Below are 23,170 nucleotides of genomic sequence, written 5' to 3' on the forward strand. Positions count from 1 at the left end.
GACGCCAACAAGCAACAGTGGCAAGGAAAAGCTCCCCTTTAACAGTAAGAAACCTTGAGCAGGAACAGGCTCGTGTAGGGGGACCCTCCTACTGATGGACGGCTGGGTAGAGAGAGAGGAGAAGGGGGAGGAGAGGTAGAGGACAGAATAGGTAGAAAACATAGAAATACATTAATAATACAAGCTGATTGTATAAGAGTAGAGTGGGTCAGCATAGTTGCTGGGGTGAAGGAGTGTAAGGGCTTGTTTTAGACCCTGTATGTTCCCACAGTCAGCACATCTGGTGATGGTCCAGTTCTTGGGATGGCCTGTTTAGCTTTTTCTCTGATAGCTAGAACTTTATCAGTGAAGAAGCTCATGAAGTCTTCACCACTAAGGGAAGAAGGGATATGTGGATCTAAAATGCTGTGATTCTTAGTTAATTTGGCCACAGTGCTAAAAAGAAATATGGGGTTATTCTGGTTTTCTTCAATTAACAAAGAAAAATAAGATGTTCTAGCCTTACGGAGGAGGGCCTTTTTGTAAACAGCCAGACAGTCTTTCCAGTATAAATGGTAGGTATTTTACAAGAATACCACTTCCTTTCTAGTCTTTCTGAAGACTTTCTGCTCAAGGGTCCTAATGTGTGAATTATACTAGTGGGCACACCTCCTCTCATTTAATATTTTCTTTTTCAGGGGGGCAACAGAATCAAGCGTGATTCTTAGTGAGGCTGCTGCACCTTCAGTAACAGAGTCAACCTCAGCAGGGCTAAGATTATAATGATTGATCCCTGGAGAAGCACACAGTGGTCCTGGGATTAGCACAGGGATCACTTCCTTAAATTTAGCTACAGCATTATCTGAAAGACATCTGCTATAGTAAGACTGTGTTCTGAACATAGAAGAATCTTTAATCATAAATGTAAAAGTGATCAAAGAATGATCTGACAGGAGTGGGTTCTGAGGGAACACTGACACATGTTCTACCTCAACACCATAAGTCAGAACTAGATCAAGGATGTGGTTGAAGATGAGTTGGTTGATTTATCTGTTGAAGGAAACCAACTGACTCAAGTAATGAAATGAAGCCATTTCTAATGCTGTCATTTACAACATCTACATGGATGTAAAAGTCTCCAATAATAATGACTTTATCTATCCTGAGGACCAGGTCAGGTAAGAGAACTCAGATAGGAACTCTGAATGTGGTCCAGCAGGGGGTTGATATATAACTACAAATAAAAGTGGCTTTTCTGTCTTCCGGTTCAGATGGGTGATGCCAAGAGTCAGGCTTTCAAATGAACTGAAGCAATGTTTGGGTCTAGGATTAATTAATAACTTGGAGTGATAGACCAACCCACCCACCAATCCACCAATCCAATATAATAACAATATGTCATATTCAATGAGTCCCATTGATTGTGCAGTTCCTCCAGCCATAACAAAGGAAACAATTGATGTTGTCTGTCTTTTTCAGGCTCTTCTAGTGTTTTTGTCAGGCCCAACATTACTCAAGATAATGACTTCCTGTGAAAAGACCACGTAAAGCACTTCTGAGGGAGTGGAGCCACTGCAGCGTGTTTGTGATGGCTGCTTGGGTGTTGATGGCTGAGGCGAGTCAGTAGTGTGAATGTGATCTTACCTCCTCTTAAATCTGTCACAGCCTCCAGGGTCTTGTCAACTGCACATCGATGTGATGATGATTCGAGCACTGCAGCTGTGGGTAACCAGACTGGAGAGCAGAAGGCTCAGGACACAGCCCTGGGTTGTGCCTGATTGTGTTGTATGGTGGAGAACATACAAATGTAATGTGACTGTCAACATAACTTTCTTACAGACTATGTTAGAAACATTTGAGGCAACTATCGTGTTTTCTACTTATAATGGACAAAACCTGTTCAAGTTCATGTTTTTTTGCATCTGAGTGAGACTTTTTTAACATACATTATTCTGGGAAGAACAAAAAATAAAAACTGAAAGCTGCCTTAAAAAAAGATTTCACAACTTTCTTTGTCTGTTGCATGCATGTAAAAAAACAGAAGCCTTTAAGATGAAGAACCCAGAACAAACAAAAGCCCAGTTTGACATCCTGTACAAGAGCTGAGAAAACCACCGTGACAAACAATATGCGAGTGAGCTTGATCAGAGCAGGAGCTCAGACACAAAGTGAAAAAACGATTTTCTTTCAACTCAGTTGGCTGCAGGATGTTTACCCATCAACACAGGTGTTGGAGGGGAACAACACACTTTTATTTTTTTTCATTTGAAATAAAAAATAGTAATAACAAAAAAATACTGAGGTATACTACAACAGTTGTTACTAAAACACGACTGTCTTTCAAAACTGGCCCCAAGAGCAACACAAAATGCATTATACCTGTGGTTATAGCCGTATTCGTGTGGTGCGTTCACGTCACCTTACTTTTTCCAACATATTCTTTGTCAAGGCAACATGTCAGGTGTGCTGCTGCTTCCTACTGGACAGCGGATGAACTGCATGTGTTACTGTGAAAATAATTGTGTGATGATACAATAGAAAGGAACTGCTGCCTTGTTTGCCTTTCTTGGTGCCTTTTCAATTTAGTCGCAAGGTATCCAGTCTGCCTTTCTGACTTAGCATTGTGAACCGTGGTTTGGTTGTTTTTAGCCAAACTGGGACCAGTTAGGTTTTGGATGTGAAGGAAGGTTAGTACAGCAGTGGTGTGGAGGTTCTACTAAATGTATGCTTTCCTTGTTTTTGTGGTTTATCTCTGTATATAATTAACTTGGTGTATTTCTGTTTTGTGTTATTGGTCTTGTAGTGACCTCTGACACAGCTACTTGGCATAGTTTTCTCTCTCGACTTAGCTGTCCCCCTGAAAGGTTGGTGTGCCAGCTGGACAGGACATTCCTTTTTTGTTGTTGGTGTTGTTGGAATTGAGCACTATGAGTGAATTTTAATTTTATAAAATTATTTTATCAATTGTTAAATAAATGTTAATTCACTGGGCATCTGTGAACTGCGCCTGTATTCCCTTTTGCATTTACCTGTGCATGGATGGTCTTCGAGAAACCCTCATAGAGGGTAACCATTTAATCTTTAGGTTTAAGTCTGAAGGTAGCGTTATGGGTGTTATTTATCAATCTGCCACACGCAGTTCAACAGAAAATCTGTCACACCAGATAATGACAAATATACTGTTTATTTTTTAAATAAAGCAAAATAGGCTCAGTTAATTTAGTAGCAGGAACTTGTAGTCTATTTCAGACACAAGATTACTTGTGTAGAAGTTGTTGCAATGGTCCAAAGAACTATTTTCATCTTTGTGGGTACAGTGTTCACCTCAAACAGAACAAAAAGCAACACAACTACAGCTATACAAATATAAATAATCTTAAATTTAATGAATGCATCTATAATGCGTGGAGTAGATGAGACAGTAGTAGTTGGGAGACGTCCTCTCTGGTGCAAGCTAAGGCCACCAGAGCTCTGTGTTGCACTATTCAAACAAAAATCTATCCTAAATGTATATGAATTGTACTACTTTTGAAGGCTTTTTTCATAGGGTCAGTGGTCATTGCTCTTACAGAAGACTCTGTGTTTATGTTGTTCAAGCAGTCCAATCCATGTAAATGTTGATTCCAGAAAGAATTTTGTAATTTCCAGATACAGTCCTGTCTCTGAGCACCCAATATCATTGTCTTTGATATCACAGCTTGATTGTAACTCATGTCCATGCAATAAAAGCAACCCCCCCCCCCCCCACACACACACACACACACACACACACAGAATAAATCTGGAATGTTCAGCTTTAGGTCTTTGTACATAATGTTAATGTGATGAGCTTTTGTAGCCAATCTTTTTACAAGCCACAATGTTCCTTTGTTGGGTTTGTGGCTTCCAATCACTCTATTCATATCAAAGTCAAACACTAACACTGACACACTCTCAGAATCAGATCTAAGTGTTTTATTATCAAAGATTTTTCAAAAGGTTGATTTCCACCACAGTGTTGCATTTGAGTAGAGTTTGCATCAGCAGCATTGATTTTTTTTTTTTTTTTTTTAATAATGGAAGCAGTCTCTTCAAATGCCAGCAGCAGAACATTTGTTTATAATATTTAGAGCTTTATAGGGTTAGCTATGGCTATTTTAAAACCTAATGAAATATTCCTGCCAAAGCAATTGTTACACAATCTGTGAAGCAAGCAGTTACACAAGTAGTCTTAAAAAGAGAGAAAGGAAACCAAAAAGCTTAATCTTGTTTTTTTTTCAACCTGCTTTAGCATGCACATTATTTGTATTGTAATGTATTGATCATAATAAATTGGAACTTTGAATTAATTTAATTCACCAACTACCTATAAATCTTTAATGTACTGTCTGCATCATAATCCATATATTTTATGCTTTTTCATGATTATCATAAAACACAAGGAGTTTTGAGTATTCTAGTACGCTTCACTTTTTTAAATGTTTGGGCAGCCAAGTTGTTTTTTGATAAATATCAGTAAGAAGGATTGACTTGAATCAAGAGGATTCTCATGATTTTTCGTTTCGTTAAGCTGTCATCGACTCACTTAACGGAGCTATAATTGACTTGAATTGCAATGAATTGCTTGTAGGAACATACATTTCCGCTAGGTGGTAGAACTGTACCATTATCTGAATTTCAGCAGGATTTTTTTTAATTTAAACTTTCATGCGCTTGTAGTCGAGAATATATTAGGTCTTTGACGTGGTTTCTAACTGCATCATTACATTCATTTATTCATATAATTTTACACAAATTTACACAAATCCAAAATAAATACACTGGTATTGCCGCATTTGTTATTCATGAATGTTCAACTTTTAAAATGACAGCAGACAAATCTTTTTTTTAATTAATAATTGTAAACGTAGCGTGATAGGTTCAAATTGTTCATTTAAATGCATTTAATAGACACAGTGCAAGTATTTGCATGGAAAGACCAACAAATACTGAAGTCCCGTAGCTCAGAGCTCGAGTGTTTCGATTAAAATCCCTGAAAGCTGAACTTGCTTGCATATACGTGACTTTCCACTGGGAGGCGCAGCTGCTTTAAGCGGTACCAGGCCTGCAGCATCATCTCGATTATATTGCTAGAGGTTTATTTTGTCTGTTTTCGTTCTCACTTTGGTTGCCTTGGTGAACTCTGGTGCTGAGTCTGATCTTTTTGCGGGCATTCTCTCGGCTTCCCCAACAGGACAGAGACCTCTGTAGTTCCAAGCGGGCATCAGGACACAGGAAGATGTAGAAGAGGGGATCTAATAAGGTGTTTAGGCTGGTCAGACCATAGCACAGCCGGTACACCAGGAAGAGAGAACGCTCCAAATCGCATGGCCTGTCAGTCAGCAACAAGGATACGAATCTGTACCCGCCCACAAGGTGGTAAGGCCCAAACACGACAATGAAGTTGACAGTGATCACCACCAGGATCCCCACGATTTTGTGTCGCTCATGATCGGAGAGGGAAGGAGAACGTCGGAGGGTCACACCAATGTGGGCTGAAGTGTAGCTGAGAGAAGAAATTTTAAATATATCACTAAATAATTTTTAAAAATTAAAAGAACCTTATATTAAAAAAACAACATAAGAACTTGGATATGTTTATGAACTAAGTTACAGCTCACCCCAGGATTGTGCATGGCAAGAGAAACCCAAGGGCCACGGTGGTGATCTTGAAGTAGGCGTATCCAGGGCTGACAGGATACTGCTCCAGACATAGCAGCCGGTCACCGTCAAACACAGACGGAAGTAGTCCACTCAGGCAGAACAGGAACGTGAGAGTCCAAACCACTACACCACACACCACCGCCACCCTGACAGTCCGCACCCTGCGGCTGCTCAGAGGGTACACAATGGCAAGGCAGCGGTCCAGCGCTATCAGGCACAGGAACATGACGCTGGCATAAACGTTCACATAAAACACGTAGCCCACCAGCTCGCAGGTGAGCTGGCCATAGGGCCAGCGGTGGGCTCCTTGGAGGTAGAGGATCCAGAGTGGCAGAGTGAGCAGCTGCAGAAGGTCTGACAGCAGAAGATTGAGGATGTAGACTAGCTGACATCCTCCCCCACCTGAGCGTCCCAGGTGGTACAGTCCCCAGAGGGACAGCAGGTTGCTGGGAAGTCCCAGGGAGAAGATCACGCCATAGGTGCACGTCAGGCCAAAGATGTCTGTGTCCAACGGGAGGTTACAGCTGTCATTGGACATCTCTGCTCTTTGAACTCCCCAGACCGGGATCTAAAGGTGTTTAAAGTCTGTGTCGTGAAAAAAAAATTACCTGTTCATTTTTAATATGCAATGAAGGAAACTCCTGTAGAATAGCTCCAGGGTCCATGTAGCAAAACAATCTGCAAAGCAATTAGCAAAGGCATCCACAGAAGAGGTCTCATTAGCAGACACTCCAAGTACAAACCATACTACCACCCTCGCAGCAGTGGGACCCTCTCTGTTCTGTTTTGTGGACTGACCTGTTCCCAAGAAACGCTGGGAAGACGATGTCTCCACCAAGCCTCGTCTATTCTGTGGTCACTTCCTCCACAGGAAGCCCACTTCTTCAGCTTTTAAGGCAACATCCTGAAACAGGAGAAAGCCTTTCTACCCAAGAACGAAAACACAGACTACCAGCAGACGGGGTTAGTAAGGTGAGGGGTGGAACCAAATTCGGGTGTCCACTCATGTCCTTTCGGTTCTATATACAGTAACTGGATGTGTGCCATTGAAAGCATTCAACTCTTGTGAGCCAGGAAAGACATAGGAACACATAATATTGTCATGATGATATATCAGCTGTCAAAAAGGTTACTGAGAGTTTGCTTCATATTGTCCAACTAACAATTGCATTTAATGGACAAATGTAAGTTTAATTTAAAACTGCTGCTTTACTGAAATCCCTGCAGTAAAAAGTAGCATTTCACAAATCAGGCAGAGTGAAAGTGAGCGTTCTACCTCGGGTGAAAGTGCACAATTGAAATTGTTTTGGGGAAGAATGGGTATGTTGAGACAATGGCGAGCTGGCAGTATTTTTACCCCAGGGTTTCAAAAGCTGGAGATTATAATCAGTCTCTGTTTCCTTTAAAATGCCACTGATCTGAGATTTATTGAGTAGACTAGGACCACTGTTAAAAACAGCAAGGAGACGTATTGCTACCGTTCTCTTCAATTCTTCATTGCCAATCAAGCAATGAAGAAAATCTCTCTAAAATCTTTGCGAGCTGCCAACACAGCAAATAGTAGTCAGAAACCTGGGAAATGAGATGTTGATGGACAGTACCACAAAAAACGGTGGGGATGTTGCTAATATGAGGTTCATGGTGGCGGGGAAGCAGATTTTTTTATTCATTGACATGCCAGGTCATATATCTATTTTTGTGCATTGACTCTTGTGTTCTTTTACAGGTCGCTAGACGTGAATTTCAAATTCCATTTATTCACAGTAACAAGGCGAACCAGTTTCAACTGCATGTGGGTAGATTTCTCAATACTTAAAACCTCTGCTTGTGTTGCTCTACCTTTCTGCTCCATATTTATCAATTAAAACATGAGTTGTATTGGGTAAATGGTTACTGCTTTGTGAACTCCCATATAATATGTCAAGAATGAATCCAAAATTTCATTTTACTACCAGATATCATGAAAAGAGACAAAATTAATTTCCATTGTTAAACAAACTTAACCAAGAAAAAATTATATATTTTAATGTAGATATGTTTCTTAAATAAGATTAAATATAATTAACCCTTTTGCTCTGATTCTTTCAGCATGTGGAAGAGTGAAATCGGAGGGTTGTAAATGTTAAAAAAAAATTAAAGGGTATATGAAACAGCTGCATGTAATATTCAACTTCATTTTATATTAACATTTGGAGGAGTGCTATGAAACAAGCTGAAAATTACAATTGTATGCTCAAATATCTGTTTAGAATATTGGAAAAAAAATACCCTTTTACATCAGAAGAAAAAAAAAATCTGATTACTCTAAACAAGGTTAATTTTTCACCCAAAATGAGGAGCCGCAAAAATAGATACCCGACAGGGGCCTTCAAAACATCCACATTAAATACACTGTTGTGAACTAAGCTACTCATTAAAAACGCAGCTTTTTCAACAGTGACGTTGCTCTCAAAAGAAATATAGCAAGCTGTGAAACTGTGAAAAATGGGAAGTTTATCTAAACACACCAGATAACTTCAAACTCAGTCTGATAACACGCATGTAAAACCTGCAGTTGTCATGTACCTTGTACACACAGAGTCATCTTAGTCGCAGTTGTCTCTGTATTAAATCCAAGCAGTGTTGACCAAGTGGCGGCTATGGAAAAGTGCTTCCTGGCGCCAAAGTCAGCAGCTTTATTAATGTTCTCCTCCATCATAATCAAGTGTGTGTGAATGTTAGCATAGCTGACCCATGAAACGGCACAGCCCTGAAACTGTATCATTGAATAGAATAGTTACTACATGAGCAAAAGATTGTTTTTTCAAATGTGTTTATTGTGTAAATCAACAAATGACACACACATTAATTGAGGTATTTATATGCGTAGAGGGGCCTAGCACCATTAAGACTTTTATGTAGAAAACATTAGATAATGGCATCTAACTACTCAATATTTACATTATCAATGTTTAATTTCCCCGTGATATAATAAAATGTCTAATCTAATCTGCTTTTGTTTTTCTCCTTGACTTACGGCAGCAGAGGACCCTACAGATGAAGACAAAAGCCCAGGCACAGGCTGCAATAACAGCTGAGATTGCAAGAGCCACATCGAGGCTGTAGTATGTATACCAAGGTAGAGTAAAACCTGCTGCCCTCAGATGGGCGGCACCTTTGTTTCTGATGACATACTCTGTCCAGAACACAGCTGTGTCCATGGGCGACATCAGCTGATCACGGTGTAGCTGTGAGAGACGTTGAATGTTGTCACGGTATGAGGGGGTCTCCAGTATGTCCTTTAAAGCTTCCAGGAAGTTTTCTTTTGTGAGAGATTTGGCCTCCACTAATCGGGCTGCCCCTCTCACCTTTAGTCGGTGTAGGTTGTCGAACTGGTCAAACAGGAGAGGAAGGCCCACAACTGGAACACCATGGTAAATGGCCTCGTACATTCCGTTGGTGCCTCCGTGGGCAACAAAAGCACGAGTTTTGGGATGTCCCAAAAGGTCGTTCTGGGGCAGCCACTTTGTGAGCATGGTGTTGTTGCCGAGAAAGGAAGGTTTCTCACCCAAAAACTTCCACACCACCTTCTGAGGGAGCTCCGCGAAGGCAGCGGCAATGGCCTCGGTGACCTCAAGAGGCAGGGCCGACACTAATGTCCCCAGAGACATGACAACCACTCCATGTTCCCCCGAGCTCTGCATAAAAGCTTCCATCTCAGCAGGGAGGGGTTGGGCCTCTTGGCACTGGAAACCACCAATGTATACCACATTAGGCATAGTAGGCCGTGGGAACTCGAAGACAAAATCCACTCTCACCAGCCAGATATCAGCTGCAAGCTGCAAAGACAGCAAGTCTGTCCCAGGAGGGAAGTGCTTCTGGAGCAGCTCTGAGTAGGCAGGATTAATGATAAAGTATTGTTCCACCAAGCTGTGTAGGTAAAGTAACATGTTCTTGATCCTTCCGGGAAAATCCATCTGGTCATGAAGTTCACTGCCTGGCACTGGGACGTAAGAGACGGGAGAGGGGGCAATGGTAAAATGGCTTTCCCCAGTATTAATCCAGCGCACATTGAAAACCATTGGCAGCTTGAGGTAACTACCTAGAACAACCCCTATAGTCAGACCAGGATCAGTCAACATTAAGTCAAACTTGGCATCGGTCAGCTTCTTCATAAACTTGGGATCATCTAACATCGTGGCAGCTGCACTGGCAAGAATTTTATGGCCCTTGTCCAACATCGATGTGATCAAGTGCTGCTGGCAGAAGCTACGCAGAAACTCCCCAGATTGTCGGCACTCCATGACATCTAGCAACAGTTTGTTATAGTATGACATGTCTGTCTTATCCTCCAGCATGGTCACATTGATGGAGCTGAAAATTTCAGATTCACTGGGGATGTACCAGCTCTTGGGAGAACGCAGCACGGTGATACTGTGGCCTCTTGTGTGCAGCTCCCTGAGGAGGATCTCCATGTTTATCCAGTGGCTGCCATCCACGGGCACTACCAGAATTCTGCTGCTGCTGCCTAGAGTGGGGCCTAGAAGCAAAATGCACAGCCCTGCCAGGAACACAGGGATTATCCTGGACATTTCCTATTAGAAACAAAGAAAAGTTTCAAAGTACAGCTCGTACTTTCTATTGTGAATTTCAAAAACATTTGTCTGACTCTAATAAGCCCAATGTATGTGTCTCTGGATGTTGAGGGGGCTTGAGTAACCTGGAGGAAACCCACAGAGACAACATACAAACTCTACAAAGACACTACCCAACTAGCATTCTGCGCAAGTTGTCAAGATTTGTCTTTTTGTGCTAGGTTCTTATGAGAAAGATGAGGAGAAGAGTAGAATTTGTTCTAATTTCACCCAGTAAATATCAATATCCTGCTACTACTGCAATTTTCAGCTTATATTTTCTTTCTCTTTTACGATTTCTGCAGGTCAAGTAAAAATAGCACACAATACAATGTGCTGTGCAGCTCAGAAGTAAAAGTTTTTTTTTTAAATAACAAAATGCATGTCATTCAATTCCTTACCTAGATATAACCGTTGATTCCAAATCCTTAACTCTCAAGCTGTGTAGGAAGTTGTAATCCCTGATTTTTGAACTGTGAGTGTATGTCCACACCTCTACTTACATATCCTGTGAATGGTCAAAGTTCATTTTGTCAGCAAATAGAGCTGGCAGATGTGAGAATCACAGCAAAAGAATTGGGACTTAATCATGTTTATGCTCATTGTGATAAATGTCTCAGAGCAAAAAGAGCACTTACATAAATTTAGAGGCTCTGATTGATGTAAATGATGCCAAAAAGGGGGGATCCAGCCTGTCAGGGAATGAGGGAGGGAGGAAGAGGCAGGGTCGCAGTGGAGGGAAAATAAAAGCAGATGTGGAGATTACAAAGAGTGCACGAATTGCTGCTCCTATCAGTGAGCTACAGCCTTCCCCTTCTCTCCTCTGCTTCAGTGGAGTTACGTAAATTAGAACAGGCAGTACAAGAGGTCATTAGCACCAAAGGTGTATGTGGTCAAAGTGAAGGGAGCAATAAAATAGTTCCAAGTTCAGTATGATGGACTCGAAAATACAGGACAGCATCCATTATTGGTGTCCAGTTTCTTCATCAACTTGAGCTAAAAAATCTGCTCATTTAAAAATGAGAAGGGAAATTTTCTGCACGTAAAGGCCGGTCAGTGGAAATTGTGTCAAACAACTCCCCGCAGCTGCGAACTTGTGATCGCTCGCGTGCAGGCAAAGGGCGGTGGGCAGTAAACCGGAGGCAGAAACCCCTCCAGTGCCAAGGTTACAGCCTTCAGCTGCATGTAACACTTGAAAACTTGTTTTTAAAATCATTTGAGTTTTTCAATGCTAAACACCATTCAGTTTAATGGGAACTAACCCCTTTGATCATTTTAATATTTATATTTAGTGTTAACTAGCACTCTCACAATTTAACCACAACAATTGCAGAGAAGGTTAACTGCAATTCTGTGTGGACTTTTAAAAAATTATTTGTTTGCTAAAGTTTACTGAAGTGGTCTCAGTTCCTCAGCACTCTCTACAGTCTTTATGATAACAGCATTTGTATCCAGCATCGAGAGGCATTAAGTGTCAAAATATTAACAGCTCAGGAACTTGATTTTATTTTTTCAGTTTTAATAGATTTTACCTTGGGAGGAGACTGCAGGTAACCCTGGGAACCCTTTGACTGCCAGGTCACCCCACCCCCACCCCCACCCCCCAAAGAAAAAAGAAAGTATTACAAATACATGTTGATAAACACATTTGTTGCCATTGGTATCACACAAATAAGGAAGGCTGTTGACTGTGCTATTTCCCCCTCATGGGAATCGTATTTTTACTTTTTTTTTTACTCTCTGCACCTTTTCAAAGTTGAACCGAAGCCCAGATATGTGAACAGAACTCACGGGATGCTGGCTGGTTCAGTAGCTTTCCTTCCTTCTTTTGTTCAGCATCATGATATGGCTCATTTAAATCCTCCACACACGCCATTTGTTCGCACACAGCCCCAGCATGTTCTATCACATAGCAAAAGTTGTTTACTGCCTCCTCGGTTCCTTGCTTGGAAATAGTGCAGTCACACATGTCTTTAATAAAATTCTTGTGTTTTATAATTTACAGGATGGAAAGGAACAAAACAAATGTATTATCAAAACATATTTCCCACATTGTGACACAATATTGTTTTTCCAAACATTAGCCCCTTTGTAACGATGAGAAAATAATAGATCATTTCTCAAAGTTTCGCTTTTAGATTATTTGACATGAGTATTATTTATTTTATTTTTTTAAAGAAAATGCCTTTAGATCTATTTTTATAATACACAAGGATAAGTTCCTAATGTAGTAGTTAGCAAATGGTAATCAAGTGATACACCCTGCAATACAACTTCACTTCTATTAAACAAAAAATTGGTCACCTCAAGTCTAACCCAAATAAAAGCAGCATTTATCTCTTTCCTGCAGTCTACCACAATCATGATCGGTCCAATCAAAGGGTTCCCAAGCTTTCCAGGCACACAGGCAATACAGCAAAATATGTAGAAACATCAACTTTTAGAATGTAGCTTTCTAAATGTATTCACTCAACAGCAGTGTGATTCTGTATGGCTCTATAGCCAGACATAGTGTATGCTTTTTTTTCTTTTTTAAAAAAAAAATAACGATTAGAAATTGATACATTTTATTTTACCAACATTGCACCTTTTCTCATTTTCCCTCTTTTCTGAGGCCCTCTCATGCCTCCTGATGGCCCCTCAACTTGGAAATCTACTGTCCATATGAAACACAATTTTGAGACTGGACTTCTGTTAGTTTCTTATCCCAACGGTTTATTTTTAAACTGAAGAAACATCTTGGGTAAGATGTGATACATCTTCAAAAAAACTGAAAACAACTGAAGTCTAGTTGAATTCTCTTAATCCAAGATTAACTAGTCTAATCTATAACACATTTCAGGTTGTTCAACAGTGCAATTTTATATTTTTAGCTAACTGCTAGTAGTGTAATACTAGTATAAAGCAGCTTCACACTAGCTCATCTACAGTTCTGACAACTATTTCCTATGTTTACCGCTTTATTGGTGGATTCCCTGTGAGTGATTGTTGCTTCATTTCTAAATTTTAATATGGGATTGAATTGACTTCACTTTTTTATTCACTTTAAATTGTGATTTTATTGTATTCATTCATTTGTCTATTGATGCATTGCAACCAGATCTTGGCAAAAGCTGCTTCATGGCAATATCCTTTGAAACCTATAGATATGGATAAGCTGTTTCCTTAAGCATTCCATTAGCATGCACTGGGACTTCAACGATCTCCACATCTTTCCAATGAGCCAGTTAAAACAATTGTTACAGTGTGAAAAAGTCTATGGTCAAGTGACCATCTCAAGAATGGAATCTAGGCTGGCTGCTGAAGTAGTTTAGTCTGAAAGGGTCATGATCTCTTCAGCTTTAGCTCAAAACTTGCTAGATGTTAACTGAGATCATTTTGTTCCTTAGGTCAAGATGTTTTAATTGGAAAAAAAAACAACAACCTGTAAACAAGGTAAAGAATTATGTGGGAACCATGACGATCAAGAAGGATATGCGATAAGGCGGCTGTTGATGCCAATTTAAAAAGACGTAAATGGCGTTGACTGTCTTTTCCAGGCTACTACGCTATGGTGATGGGAGTCTTCCTTTTCTTCATTTCTCTTGATATTTGACACCATGAGCAAGGCCCGCAGAAGCAGGCGTACACACAGTCATTACAGATGGAACCCTGTGGGGACACAGACACAGTCATGGGCAATAGTGGGACAAAGGACTTCTAGGCATGGTGTAAATACTTGTGGGCGGGGTAAAAAATTGGGTTTACTGGTGAGAGCGCAGCATTGCCACGGGACTCATTAATCAGTGTCAGCATTCTCGCAAACAAATGAAGTGGAACAAAGGAACATAACATGCACTGGGCTGACTTTAGAGACCACACCGTGTGAATTGTTGAATGTCGTCTGGGAATATGAGAAGGAGATCTGATAAACTTGTGACTTTTTAAGTGGGTGGACGCTAAAGGCTCTAATGCAGCCTGGGCGCCTTTACCTCTATGCCATATTGTTGGCGTACAGACACCCTCAGAGCTGTGGTTATAGGTGGAATGGCTCCAAAGGCGTCCAGCAGGGGTAAACAAAGACATTCCCCAGCCTCACGCGCTGTTATGCAGGCGAAACATGGGAAGCACCAGAAGGCGAAGCAGCCTGAAACACAGACAACTATTCAAAATGCGTACCTGTCTCTACATCATCGCATGAGAAATTGCAAATGGTGTTTCTTAGAAGTGCCTGAATGCCTCATTACAGCAGCTAATCTCCAATCTGACATCTATTGACGTGCCCCATCAGCCGTTATCATCATTGAGAGGCAAATTTGCATGAGAGGCGAATTTAAGCCTGCCAGAAATTTATGATACCGTGTCTGTTTTAGATTTTTTTTAAATACGAGCGTAAACTTTTGCAGACAGTTTCAGTACTCACACTGTGGCAGGTCGCTCCAGCAGTCACAGATCCCAGAGCTCCATCTGTGGGCCATTGTGACAAAGGGCCTAGGCTGGGTCTTGACCGTCGTGTCAACCATGACATTAGCTTCAGAGCAATAAGAAAAGTAATATTCAGTGAAGCATATAACATACAAACATATAATAGGTAGGTTTTCCCTCCTGGTAAAGTTTCAATGAAATATTGAAACCATTTGTATTTTGGTCAATTTGCTCTCCTGTTAAAGCAACAATAATAATACCAATAAATGTTATTAATTTCACAGTTGATTTGAAAAACATATTTAAAACTGCTTACACCTCAAAACATTATATACGACGGAAATCCCAATATTCATGCGTAACATTTAAAGTTAATATAGTAAATGGGGGAACTGACTTTTTACTGTAAAAAATAAAATTAACTAAATCAAAATTAAATATAAAACTCTGCTAATATTTGTTAGGTGAAGACCTCACTTACCTTTTTTACTACTGGGTTTGAATGAATGATGGATTTGCGTCACATCGCGACAGCTCTTAAACGTGTGTCCCGATTGTGACAAGATAGTGGCGACTGCACGTCACTGACCAGTTCATCCAGTCTGACTCAACCTTCCCTAATCAAAATATCTTGTCAGCACTGCACAAATGTGGGCGGCACTTCCCCCAAAAAGTAACAATGAGAATTTTCAATTAAGTGCATGGATTAAAAAGGATTTTTTTCACATTTTAAGGTTGCAGCCGCTTGTTAGAGGTAAATACTCTTTGCTATGACACATAATTTTACCTCTGGGGCTCTTCCATTTGTCTTGATCATCTTGAAATGCTTCCACAACTTCAATAGTGTCCACTGAAAGTCAACAATCTTGACTGTACATGAGTTGGAAAGATGCTTCTTTGTAATTAAGTCTAAGAAAAGGCCTCCACACAGGATTGTGTCTGGGGAAGCTCACACAGTAATCTTTGGCTTTGGCAGTAAACAACTTTTGAAAAGGTGCAGAGAGTTTTAAAAAAAAGCTCTAGGTAGTTCTGGTTGACCCAATGTTTTTTTTTTTTTACTGTATATGATAAAGATGGAGATTGCTGAGCTCTTAGAAACAACAAATGAAGCATATTTTTCTTTCCAGCCTATTTCAGATCTCTGTCTTGCTACAGTTGACTTTGAGATCTTTTGACCTCATGGATCTCATATTTGCTCTGATGTGTACTACAAACTGTATTAGATTAATGCACAGTTGATTTAAGAGTTGCAGAAATGAGACCACAAAAATACCACTGTATTGAAATAGAAAATCATTTAATTGCTAAAATGACATTATTCATCATGATACATTGAGTTCATCCTGGGTCAAAGTGTACTTGTTGGACACATTGTGACCAAGCTGAAGTGTCTGCAGATCAGAAATAAATCTACTCTGGGAGGCCACCGTGCGCCTTCTAGACCAAGTGCGCCCCCTGCAGGGAGTCGAGAGCGGTGTATCTGGCTGAGGAAGAGGACGAGGAGGCGTAGGATGCCGCTCTCCTCTTCAGCTCCCTTGAGATCTGAAGCCAAGATAATGGGTAGCAGCAGCATCCATACAGGCAATCGCTGCACACGTTTCCCTGTAAGACACACAGAGAGAAGCCGTAGGTGGGAAGCTGGAACAAAAGGTGAAAATGGCTACATACGTACAGAACATAATGCTTCAGTACCTGTCTGTTTCATTTATCTGACAGATGAAAATACAATTATTCACTTTTGTCAAAAGTAGCCAAAGAGAGCTTCCTATTTGCACTTTGTTTTCTGGGGATAGTTTCTGAAAGCCTTTGCTCCTAGCAACAGCAATCACCATAAAGAACGAGTCAGTAATGTCAAGATGGAAATGTAGGAGGGTGAAATTTAATAAATCAATAAAGTCTGAGAGGCACACTTTTAACAACAACAAAATGAAGATCATACTTCCTCCACGTGCAACACGAGCATAGGATTTCTCATTCACGGCGCTGAGTCAGCACTTTCTCTCCGTTTTCATCACTGTGGGCTTCAATTTTGCTTGATCCTAATGTGCCGGAATGCTAGCAAGATGTACAAAGCTGTTATCACTTCAAAAAAGGAGGGAGTGGTCAACAAAAACGGACAACACAAAGTTCAAACACTGCAGCTACTGCACATTCTCAACGAAAATGGATAGAGCAAAAAGAAGCAAATGCAACTCCAGTTGAGTGTGTTCAGCTCATTCTGTTCAAGGGACTCCATGTCACTATACACTCTTAGCCCTGGCTAAGCTTACAGCCTATAGTGCACCACACAGCTGGGCTTATACCCAGCATGACAAGTTCTGTTGTTATGTAATCCATTTTTGTGGGCTTTTGGTACTTTTTGGAGAACTTCTGCTAGCGTTGCTAGCCCGACCCTTTTCATGCATCTGCAAGTGACTTGAGAAATTGGTGTAAATTTTGTTTTACACTGGTGGTAGTCATAGTTACGGGATCCTTCCACCCGTAAGAGATCAATTGCCTTCGCCGGCCTACATGTTGGGACTTGTTTTCAGGATAACTTCTGGCATCTTGCTACTCAGTGCGCCATGGTATTGACAGCCGAGCCGCTGCCCACTCCACCTCCAAGGGAGCCAGCATTATCTGCTCCCTCCTTCCTGATGGCAGCTCTCCAGCTCCAACCACTCCCACCCCCAGGTTTATCTCTCCTCCTTTTTGCTGTCCCAGTAACACATGTATAACTTTTCCAGTGCCACGCTCCCTCTGTTGAGCACCTGTCTGTGCACGGAGACCTGGTTGCTGTTGAGATCGGCGGTCACACAGGTGAGCGACGAATGGCACAGCGGCAAAGCTGTGGGTGGATGCCCTGAGCAGCTCCCATCTTAAGGCCCTTACCAGAATTTTAAAAAGCCTCTCATCACATTAAAAGGGTTCTGTACTGTTTTAAAAATTATTTCTACATACAACATATGTGAGGATGACGTAACTTGAATGCTAAAAGTACGTTTCAGACAAGGCCATGACGCCCTCTGAACGTTGGCATGTGGATTCTGGGCCTTACCGGGATGCTGTATCGTTGCCTGACTGAGGCCCTCATGGCCAACGAGGCTGGGGGGACACAGCCGATGCAGTCCAGCAGAGGGAGGCACGGGCATGCACCTGCGGCGCTGGTCACCTTACAGGTGAACACCGGGAGGCAGCACAGGGCAAAGCAGCCTGAACACACATACGCACACTAAGCAGCATGTCGTTTCAAATAAATATGACCACATCCATCATACCAAGTAGGATATTTGTTGGGAAGACAGTAGAAGGTTTAGCACCCCTAGTGGTTAAAATGAGGGTGTCAGTGTCATGTTCTCCCCTGAAGATCACATGAAAAATCAACAAAAAAATGAAAAGGTCAATGAAATCATGGGGACTCACAGTCTCCCATATCCTTGTAGCACTCACAGAGACCAGTACTCCACTGACCCTCCTCTGGATCCCTGCTCAGTGGCTGGACCTCAACCACTTGACGAGACATAGCCAAACTGCCCTATTTCCTTAAGAAAATTAAGGAAATGAAACATAAATACCACCACCAAAATTAATCTCTGTAATTATTGTTTAATTAAGAATCCTTTTCCAGTCGAGAGTAATAATATTTTCTTCCGAACGCAGTTTAAAGTGTTTGGTTATGTACTTTTAAAAAACATATAAAAGCATTTGTGTAAGAGTATTGTGCTTGAAATGCTATTTCTTATTAGCATAGATGGTATTTTAATATAATACATCTTTTACTTGTACAAATGAATAATTTTCCTAGTGTTCAAATAGTGTTGAAAAGTAAAAAAATACAACACTCCCAGTTTCACCCATTTGTTAAGGAACTAAAGTAAACTTCTTCTGTGCCTCACAAACCTGAGAAAGGCTTATCTTTTCACACAGAGCTGCCAGACTAAACAAAATGCCACTTCTTGTTGATGAGAACCAAGACTATCTCTGCGGAGGGTTACCTTTTCTCATCGATGGCTCCCTTCCGTTCAAAATAAATGTTTAACTACAAGTAAGAATAAATCACCTACCTTTTCTGGAGATTAACCTAAGCAGAGGGCAAAGTTTGCTCTCTCTTTAATCTTTTTCTTTCGCACTCTTTAACATCGATATGTTGTGTTTTCTGGTTGCTCAACTGCAGTGTTTTGGGATAAATATGACACAATATGGTGAAATTTGATGCTGCTGACTGGGTCTTTGACGGCTGAATCAGAGAAAGTGTGTGTGTGTGTGTGTGTGTGTGTGTGTGTGGGGGGGTTACATGATCTTTGTGACCCATCTCGAGACCAGTATGGGGTGGCCAACAGTTTGGCCCAAGATTAGTTAGTTCCACCAGAAGAGGTACACATTTTTAATTTTGAGGGGGGAAAACTGCTTACGTACAGCTTTAAAATGACAATTAATTTAATCTATTGTCTTGTATTTGTTCAATTTGCGCCGTTTGTACAGTTCAGTCTTTAGGCTTTAGAGCCATAACCCTAAAAGAAATGCTTTTATACTGTATATATATTAGAAAATAATAATATAACAAAATGAAGGAACATCCCCAGAAGGACATTTTTTTAATTTAAAATTCAGTGTATTACACACAAGATGCATATCACGGTACTATGAACACATGCACGTGCAATTATTAAGGAAAGGGGGGTGTCAGAAGGTGCCATTACCAGGAGCCATTTTTAATCATTTTTGTTTTGCTCACACACAGCAGCAGGGTTCCAACAATCTGCCTGCACCTCTCCTGCAACCAGCCCACAATTTTTGGTCTGTAACTTGGACTCAAACCGAAAACCCGCCAACTCTCAGGCCAGTCCCTGACAGACAAGGTTGAAATTACAAGTGTAAGAAAGTAGCTCATTCCCAGGAAAAGTTCTAGATCTGTTTCCCACATTTTTATCATAAAACATCATCCAATTAACAGGATTATAGCAAAGAGATTAGAGGCTTAAGCCATCCACTTAAAATAAAATATTTTCTTTCAGTAGTAATATTGCTCCTTTTCATTAGCTAAGCATTCAGACTACTATAAAGCTAACAATCTTAACTATGAAAATTAAACAAAGTATTTTAAAATCTAAAGTATGTAAGCATCACACACATTTGTGCCACTTTTCTTTAATACCTCCTCTGTCTTATCTGATTTCTAAATGAGTGAATTTGGAAAAAGCCCCAGAGGCAAGAATCAGGCCCACATCAACAAAACCCCACTTGTTCCATCAGGGCTGCAGCTGACACGGATGAATACATTGAAGATTAAGATTAAAAAGGGGCCCGAAGAAAAATGTAGAAGCACAGACATGAACATCTATGATTAGAAGTGTACTGGATATCACACATAAGCATTATTTAAGGTTTCCAGTCAACCTCTTATGAGCCCATTTTCTACATCAGGAACTTTTGACCTTTACCTGGGACTTTGAAAATCCTTGGCGCTGTTATATTGAAATTTCCCAGGTAACTTCATCACAACTAAATAGTTCTATAAAGAAAGTAGAACTTTTCGGGATCCCTGGTAATGGTGTGGAAATCTTACATTTTTTATCCATCCATCCATCCATCCATCCATCCATCCATCCATCCATCCTCCATCCATCCATCCATCCATCCATCCATCCATCCATCCATCCATCCATCCATCATCCATCCATCCATCCATCCATCCACCCATATTAGCCTGGCCCTGTTTAAGGTTTCTTCATGTTAAAAGGGAGCTTTTTCTTACCACAGTTTCTACCACATGCTACTGCATGTTAGGTAGTGAGGCTCTGAGTTTCTGTAAAGCCTCTAGACACAATATTGTTTGTAACAGACACAGACACTAAAGTTGATGTAAATTGGATTGTTTCGGACTGTGGGAGGAAACCAGAGCACTTCACATGAGAATGTCTGAGCTGTGATAGGACCCAGGACTGTGTTGCTATGAGACAATGTTGGAAACACTACACAAAAAAATTACACAAAAAAATGCATTGTTGTTTATGCTACATCAGTTTGATGCCATAAGTTAATAATTCTGTTGAAATTGCAACTTGTTCTCTTTGTAATTTTGGTGGATTTATTGCTGACATAAGATATTTGTATGCATCTGAACATTTTCATTTAAGTGCCATTTACTCATGTTTATCATCTGGTGTTAGCAAAATAATTTGAAAAGGTATGAAGAGATTGTCGAGACATTTTCAGGAAATGTTTGGTGATGGTGATGTTCCAGATTCTGGAGGGACTTTGACCTTTTTGACCTTTTCATACTCTGTATCCAATCCAAGATTCCAAGGGGCTTTGATCATAAAGCAACCTACTATGTTATGTAATCTTGTATTTCAACTGTTACGGCAGGTGTAAATCTCAAAATGTGGGGCGATGTCCTGCTTGGCTTTGCTCTCCGAGTGTTTTATTCTAATGTTGCATATGCCATTAAATAATGCTTTGCTGCTCTAATGTATTGTAATATGACAATTTAATGCCCCTTGAATATGATGTTTTCAATTTCTTGCTTTATATGTTCAAAGCGGGGTACGCCTGATGACGTTCAGTGATCAGTTCGGCAGGCTGTCTGGAACTCAGGAAACTCCATGAGAGATACAGAGACAGAACAGTTGTAGCAGGAATCTTAAATACAAATGCAGAAAAACATGGATATCTTTTGACATACTGTGTCGATTTGTTTGGCTGCAGATGCCTTTGTGCAGATCCTGTGGCTTCATGAGTTTTTTTTAAGACTCTTGGCATCGTTTTTTTTTTTTTTTCATTAGCTAAAACTGCAATTAAAATCCCAGTTTCATGTGAGGGAACTCGTCATTTTTGTTGCATCACTGGAAAACGGACAGTAATTCCATCGAGTCATCATTTAAGTGTATTTTGTCTTAATCACTGTTTTTTAGGGGGGCATTTACTTATGAGTGTTTTGTGGATCCAGTGCTTTTGATTGAGTGCTGGATGATGTTTCAATCAAGAATATCATTATTGTTATTTATATTGCACCTTTGGATTTCAAGTTTCTTCACAAAACATGCAGAATTTTAAACAGATCTAAAATGTCCCAGGTGGCCTCATCTCTATAGGGAGGTTGGTCCAGAGTTGAGTTGGGCCCTGACTTCAAAAGGTGACCATTTGTCTTCAACCTTAACTTGAGAACCCAACTGAAAGGCTGAGATGCTCAGGCTGATAAGGGTTCAACACCTCACTTACATACCTGGGGCCAGACCCAACTGTGCTTTAAATGTGATTAGTAAAATTTAATACAAACTCTAAACATGAACCAACAGCCAGTGGAGGGAGGCTGCCGGCTGTATTTGGACTTGCTGGGGCCAAATGAGGGACTTTTGGGAGATGCTGGACAGACCGGAGTTGCCTGGAAACCTGGAAAGATGAAAATGTGGATAACTTTCTTGAGATTAGACTGTTAAAAGATGGGCTTAGATGGATAAAGAAGACATGACTCTTTTTTTGTTTTTGATAGGCTGGTCACAAGAGAGGTTTGAGTCAATTATTAGGTTTACATTTCAAGTAGATAGATTTGGAATATTGACCTAACCGAGAGAGTTTCTGGACATGAATCATTAAGTCTTAAGGAATTATGACACATTTATTTTCATCAATGATTCAGACTTTGGAATTTTTGAGTACTTGAATCAAATACCTAAACTTCTGCCAAAATACCACTTTATGGATCGAATATTAGCCACATGTACGTGCTCTTTTAATATCGCATTTGCAATTGATATAAAATGCTTTACGATATCCAGTCTAGAAATAATTAATTCAAGTGTTGTGGAAGAGAACGTTTAACCAGACTCACCTTGGCAGCTACATTTGTGGATGTCCACATTGGACAGTTGGAATTTAGTTTGCAAAACTGCACATAGTGGAGGAAAAAAGTTACAAATCATTCGCATAGGGCAGTTATACTTCACCCATCAAGCTGTTGCGATATTTCTCCAGGGTTAGTTATTTACTCTGAAGTTGGGAAATGTTGAAGACACGAAGCGATACCTGCACTTTGGTAGAGCCAGAAGGATGAGCAGGACAATGACACTCAAGAGACAATGTGAAGCATACAAGCTCTGGTCTCTTATCACTCGTGAGCAGATTCTGACATTTATATACCAATGCTAATAGGTCACCTCCTGCGCAACTGGAGCTAAGAGGCCCGTTGTGGCAAGTCTAAGGAGGAATTTCAATATCTTCAAAGGATCTCAACGTGCATGGATTCAAGGGTAAAATGCGATGAATATGGAGATTGGTGCCTTCCCTCATGTCAACACAAGTACAAAAACATTTAAAAACATAAAAAGCTGTGGGCTGGAATCCGTGGATCAGGCTGGGAAGCTTATGAAATAAGAAGATGGTTTTTTTTTAATTACTTTGATTAGTAGTTCGACTTACAAGTAAACCTGCAGACAGTTGCTCACGCTCAACAAACTTAAGTATCAGTTTTGGATACTACTTTATTGTATCCATCTTGACATTCACTATGATCA

General features: G+C 40.5%; 4 protein-coding genes and 2 long non-coding RNA genes across 7 annotated transcripts; 1 reads left to right on the forward strand and 5 right to left on the reverse strand.

Moving 5' to 3' along the window:
- Positions 1–4,702: 4,702 nt before the first annotated feature.
- Positions 4,703–6,579, reverse strand: si:dkey-165a24.9 (G-protein coupled receptor 4). The gene is made up of 2 exons (XM_057027013.1): positions 5,619–6,579; positions 4,703–5,503 (listed from the first exon to the last, which is right to left on the reverse strand). Exons 1-2 carry the CDS (start codon positions 6,197–6,199, stop codon positions 5,080–5,082), a joined length of 1,005 nt encoding a protein of 334 aa, XP_056882993.1. The 5' UTR covers positions 6,200–6,579; the 3' UTR covers positions 4,703–5,079.
- On the forward strand, positions 5,240–10,227 carry LOC130522532 (uncharacterized). The gene is made up of 4 exons (XR_008949643.1): positions 5,240–5,376; positions 7,388–7,453; positions 8,683–8,779; positions 10,095–10,227. It is a non-coding gene; the product is annotated as an uncharacterized LOC130522532 (long non-coding RNA).
- ugt5g1 (UDP glucuronosyltransferase 5 family, polypeptide G1) lies at positions 8,054–11,488 on the reverse strand. Its single transcript, XM_057027012.1, has 3 exons — positions 10,913–11,488; positions 10,676–10,782; positions 8,054–10,235 (listed from the first exon to the last, which is right to left on the reverse strand). Exon 3 carries the CDS (start codon positions 10,230–10,232, stop codon positions 8,646–8,648), a length of 1,587 nt encoding a protein of 528 aa, XP_056882992.1. The 5' UTR covers positions 10,233–10,235; positions 10,676–10,782; positions 10,913–11,488; the 3' UTR covers positions 8,054–8,645.
- Positions 11,489–12,230: 742 nt separating this feature from the next.
- On the reverse strand, positions 12,231–15,301 carry ponzr4 (plac8 onzin related protein 4). The gene is made up of 4 exons (XM_057027016.1): positions 15,160–15,301; positions 14,677–14,784; positions 14,246–14,400; positions 12,231–13,925 (listed from the first exon to the last, which is right to left on the reverse strand). The coding sequence occupies exons 2-4, from the start codon at positions 14,774–14,776 to the stop codon at positions 13,818–13,820; spliced, it is 363 nt and encodes a 120-aa protein (XP_056882996.1). The 5' UTR covers positions 14,777–14,784; positions 15,160–15,301; the 3' UTR covers positions 12,231–13,817.
- A 655-nt stretch (positions 15,302–15,956) lies between these two features.
- On the reverse strand, positions 15,957–20,259 carry LOC130522529 (placenta-specific gene 8 protein-like). 2 transcript variants are annotated; one of them, XM_057027015.1, is made up of 4 exons: positions 18,722–20,259; positions 18,108–18,199; positions 17,716–17,870; positions 15,957–16,280 (listed from the first exon to the last, which is right to left on the reverse strand). In XM_057027015.1, the coding sequence occupies exons 2-4, from the start codon at positions 18,178–18,180 to the stop codon at positions 16,116–16,118; spliced, it is 393 nt and encodes a 130-aa protein (XP_056882995.1). In that variant the 5' UTR covers positions 18,181–18,199; positions 18,722–20,259; the 3' UTR covers positions 15,957–16,115. The 2 variants fall into 2 exon arrangements, with proteins under 2 accessions (XP_056882995.1, XP_056882994.1); XM_057027014.1 differs by having other exon boundaries at positions 18,081–18,199; positions 18,722–18,937.
- Positions 20,260–20,642: 383 nt separating this feature from the next.
- LOC130522535 (uncharacterized) lies at positions 20,643–22,784 on the reverse strand. Its single transcript, XR_008949644.1, has 3 exons — positions 22,683–22,784; positions 22,489–22,545; positions 20,643–22,049 (listed from the first exon to the last, which is right to left on the reverse strand). It is a non-coding gene; the product is annotated as an uncharacterized LOC130522535 (long non-coding RNA).
- Positions 22,785–23,170: the final 386 nt, after the last annotated feature.

Source organism: Takifugu flavidus, chromosome 3, assembly GCF_003711565.1.
Source record: "Takifugu flavidus isolate HTHZ2018 chromosome 3, ASM371156v2, whole genome shotgun sequence".
Classification (NCBI taxonomy): Eukaryota; Metazoa; Chordata; class Actinopteri; order Tetraodontiformes; family Tetraodontidae; genus Takifugu; species Takifugu flavidus.